Consider the following 4737-nt stretch of genomic DNA (forward strand, 5'->3'; position numbering starts at 1 on the left):
TGTAAGAGAACTTGAGCCAGACCAAATGTAGTATTCTTTGTTTTTGTTTTCATTTTAATGCAACAATCTTTATAATGATAAATTATTAAACAAAATAAAACTTTGTTTAGACAAGAAGTAGAAATGAGGCAGAGCATTTATATTGTATCCTCCTTGGAGGTTTACATTTTTTATCTGTAAGCATTTTTTGTGCCCATTGTGCAGTTTGCCTGATTTATCATCTGAGATCAGCTTCCACTAAGTACTTAAATGAGATTTTAAAACATAAAGTAAAAGCTTTTACCACCATTTTTAGTTTTAAGTAGAACTTACAAAAGGATGTTATCTCCTGTCTGGATTGCTGCGGTCTCACCAACAACCGTAGCAGCCTCAATGTAACGGGGTTCAGCACAAATTTGCCCGGGGTATTCTGTCTGCAGGTCACTCAGAGTCTCCCAGTCGCCTGTTCCACTGGGATTGTCTCGATTGTACCACTTAGTCCAGCACACTGGAATAGCAAAGCACAAATGTAAAATGTTGTGTTAAAGCAAATTTTCAGATAAGTGCTTCTGGACACAAAGAATCCATTATGTAAATATTATTTCATTAGCAATCGTAAATGCTTGATTTTAAATGTAGAGCTACTTTTACCATTTTCACAGGCAGCAGGGGAGCAGCTGAAGCGAATTTTGTAATCATTGCACCATTTGTCAGGTTGATCCCCGTTTCTGCAGATGAATCCTGAAGTTGTGTCATATCTGAAAAACAAAAAAAGAGAGAGAGAATAAAGGAAATAAATGCTTCATTTGTTATCACCTCTTCAGTCTAGCTTCGTATAACATTATGGCAACAAAATACTAAACTATGCTCATCTTCATTAAGTTTGTACTGAAAAGGCAATTTTTCACTTCACTTTTTAATTGTAGCTTCCCTTGGTCATTTCTTTCACAGATAGAGGATTTAACTTTTTTTTTTTTTTTTTTTTGCAGTTGGCATTTTAACTGTTTATATTTCATGTTTTCTATTTAGTTTTTTAATTTATTGAAATGTAATGGGAAATTGTTTATCTTCTGGTTTGTAATTTAGAATTTTATAGCACAATACTTTGATCACCTTGGATTGTTTAAATGTGCTTGTAAATGCTCTCACTGGAGCGGTTTGCAGCCGAGTGTGAAGCGGCTGGGATGAGAATCAGCACCTCCAAATCTGAGGCCATGGTCCTCAGTTGGAGCAAGGTGGATTGTTCTCTTCAGGTCGAGGGTGAGGTTCTGCCTCAAGTGGAGGAGTTCAAGTATCTCAGGGTTTTGTTCATGAGTGAGGGAAGACTGGAGCGTGATACTGACAAACAGATTGGTGCAGCATCTGCAGTATTGTGGACTCTGTACCGGTCCGTTGTTGTGAAGAGAGAGCTGAGCTGTAAGGCAAAGCTCTCTGTTTACTGGTTGGTCTACATTCCTACCCTCACCTATGGTCATGAGCTCTGGGTAGTGACTGAAAGAATGAGATCGTGGATACAGGCGGTTCAAATGAGTTTCCTCTGCAGGGTAGCTGGACTCTCCTTTAGAGACGGGGTGAGAAGTTTAGTTATCCAACTTACCTGCAACTTACCTAAAAATGTTTTCGCCGGCTTGAGCCACACTCTGGCCAGATAAAGTTTGCGCCTCAATATCTCTAGGGATGTTGCAGATTTTCCCAAGATTCTCATTATGAAGATCAGCGAGGGTCTCCGAGTCTCCAGTACCAGAAGGGTCATCCCCGTCAAACCACTGAGTCCAGGCCTCTAAAACATTCAAATTAAGGTAAATCAGTAAACAAGAAACTAGAAAAGTTTAAACATTTCTTTTTAATTTGATACATTTTGTTTATAGTTTGACCAAGCAAAAAAAAAAAAAAAAAAAAAAAGTGATGTAAGGCACATTAAACTACTCCAAAATATATGTTACTTACGAACATAGGCAGGATTTGCGCAGGGTAACGCTAAGTGGAAAATAAAAAGCAAAACATTTAAAACTCAAACACAAAAAAGTACAGGCTCACTTTTTTCTTTGTATTGTCCTGACAGTTTAGTCAGCCAAATTAATGAACTTTTAGACAAACCAGAAGCCGAAATAATAAATATAAAACAAAAATCAGAATGGTGTCTTACCTCCTTCTCTTAGGTTTGCAGAAGCTGGTAAATGAAATCAAAATATTGCTAGTTAGTTATTTCTGTGGCAATAACGTACCGTTTGAGTTTTAAAAAGTAGTTTTGCACTGAACTTGCTGAGGCGAACATACCAAGCAGGAAAAATGTAGCAAGGGCAAAACACAGCTGTGATAGAAAACCAAATGTTGAAATATATGGTACATAATATAATACTCAAAATTCTACTTGTTTTCACATATTGGATATACAAAGCCACATACTTTACCTGTTTGATCATGATTGCAGAAACTGGATATCTGTTCTTTACTGCTGCAAACAAATACAAAATGAAGCAATATCTGATGTTTCTTTTCTTCATTTCACACAATAAATCTTTATGTGAGTTCTGTTGGGATACTTTTAAAATGATTTTATTCTGTTTAGTAAGTTTAGAGACAAACTTACCTGTGAAAACCAGAAGGGATTCAGTGAGAGGATCTCTTCATTCAGTGACTTCTGGCTTTGTGAACCTTTTATAGTCACAAATCCCACCCTGTAACTGTATCAGATGTTTTGTGATAAAATACTTTTTGTTTGTGAAGGTAAGAAATTTGAATCTGGATGAACCAGAACACACCTTCCAGCAAGCACATGTTGTTCTCTTCCACAAAATTGTGTCACGCAACTGGTTACATGGGTATACAGGTACCATTATAGAGAAAGCTGCCCATGTTCAACATGTCTTTTCTGTCTCCCAATTAGTTGATGCAGGAAAACAGTACAACTATGGGAACACATTAAAGAGTACAGAGAACAAACAGGAATTTGTGAACTTGTGCCAGCAGAAGCTGCTACAAAGCATTTTCTAACCTCTCATGACATGTAGCCTCGGCTCATAGCTTTCAGTAATGGTTCCATATGTGTGCAAATTTTGAGCCACCAATTATTTGTTATATCTATCAAGAAAACCTCAGTTTTAGTCTTTTTACTTAGCCCTTTGCCCTTCACATCCAAACCCCAATAGGCCAGAGATTAAAATATTCTTTATGTCACTCCAAAGCCCAAGTTAACTGTAAAAAAAGTCCATGCTCTATAATCCAGGTATGTAATCCATTAATTTTCAGTCAGGTCATCTGGACAGTTTCTTTTTTGCTGAAACGTTTCACCTTCCATCCGGAAGGCTTCATCAGTCAAGGAAACACACAACACAAAACTGATTCTTCCCCCAAACAGTTTACTCCAAAGTGGAACAAACCAGTTATGTTGGTGCTAAGATGGTGTCTTTGGCACGCCCCCTTCTCTGGAACCGGCCCTCTTCCTCGTCAACAGTCATGCCGAACTGGTTCAAAACCAAAACAGTCCATGTTCAATAATCCAGGTATACAATCTAACAATTTTCAGTCAGGTCATCTGGACCAAGTTAACAGTATTTAGCTTAGGGAAATTAAGCAACTTTGTGCTGTTGAAGAAAGAACTGGATGGTGTTTTCTGTCTGCACAGAATGTGATTAACTGTCGTAAGACTGAAAATGTCAGATTTTTTTTTAAGATCACTTGAAAAATTTAAATGCAAATCAATGTGTTGATCAATATAGCCCCTTCTTTTTTTCCTATTCCTAAAAACAATGCTATTTGGACTTTCAGACACCTTTTTGCTTCAACCTTCTGACTCCACGATTGGTTCATCACACGCTGTAATTTACGAAAAAAAAAAAAATCTAATGGCTCATTAGAATTCTCATTATAATGCCATTGTTGACCTCATTACTGAAGAGCATTAGAGTGCAAAAGACAAGCAGGGCTTTCAATCAAAACATGCTTGCTGCTTCCCAAACTGTAGATGAAAAGGTGGGGAACGCAACTGCACGGTCTCTCATGAGAATCTTTTGACTCTTTTGATCTCTCATGATTTTGCAAAGTAAATGTGCACATAATGCAAAGGATACAGTGGGAACTCCTTTGGATAAAGAGGAGCTAATGGCAAATAGTTTTGAAGTTTGTGACAATATGATGAGCACTTGGCAATGTCTTTGTTCAAGTTTGACTACTACAGAAAACTTATTGCTGCTTCATTATTCTCACTCCGTCCTGCAGAAAGTTGTTGCAATATTTCAGTTCCCAGTGACATAGATGTTTACTCTTTTGCCTCATAGCAAATGTCCAAACTTCACAGACAACTCTGTCTTGTCAAAAATGCCTTCAAATTTGTATTTCATTAGCAGGTTGATCCCCTGAAAATCATGCCCATAAGTGTTAACAATAAGGTATAATTTCTGCTTTTATCCATGGTGTGTGAGTCTGGCATCATGGCTTGGAGTCATAATTTGGATACAAAATATTAAAAGGTTTCTTCACTGTTTTCAACAACAATAACATAGAGTACTTCTGAAGAACAAGATGAAGCCTTCAGAAGTGAACCATCATTTGTCACTGTGGATTTTGATATGTCCCCAACCCCCTATAGCATATGTGTCAAACTCCAGGCCCAGGGGCCAAATGTGGCCCTCCTTAACATCTAATCTGGCCCCCAAGATGTTATTTTAAACATAAAATACTTTTATCACTTTAATTTTTTTCAGTAATCTTTGATTATGATGTCAAAAATGCAACAGAAAACGCCAAATGAGACCAGTA

The 4737-nt window shown here is 37.3% G+C and overlaps 1 protein-coding gene across 1 annotated transcript in view; it reads right to left on the reverse strand.

Annotated features, from left to right (window-relative positions):
• Window positions 1-2606, reverse strand: part of LOC119418261 — a 4159-nt gene extending 1553 nt beyond the window's left edge. Inside the window, exons 1-8 of the mRNA XM_037685523.1 lie at window positions 2570-2606; window positions 2391-2434; window positions 2257-2290; window positions 2126-2149; window positions 1927-1956; window positions 1588-1759; window positions 631-737; window positions 313-487 (exon numbers count right to left, since the gene is read on the reverse strand). Coding sequence (XP_037541451.1) covers window positions 313-487; window positions 631-737; window positions 1588-1759; window positions 1927-1956; window positions 2126-2149; window positions 2257-2290; window positions 2391-2402 — 554 coding nt within the window. The 5' untranslated portion in view covers window positions 2403-2434; window positions 2570-2606. The remainder of the gene's footprint in view (window positions 1-312; window positions 488-630; window positions 738-1587; window positions 1760-1926; window positions 1957-2125; window positions 2150-2256; window positions 2291-2390; window positions 2435-2569) is intronic.
• Window positions 2607-4737: the final 2131 nt, after the last annotated feature.

This window comes from Nematolebias whitei, chromosome 12, assembly GCF_014905685.2.
Source record: "Nematolebias whitei isolate Nwh7 chromosome 12, NemWhi1, whole genome shotgun sequence".
Classification (NCBI taxonomy): domain Eukaryota; kingdom Metazoa; phylum Chordata; class Actinopteri; order Cyprinodontiformes; family Rivulidae; genus Nematolebias; species Nematolebias whitei.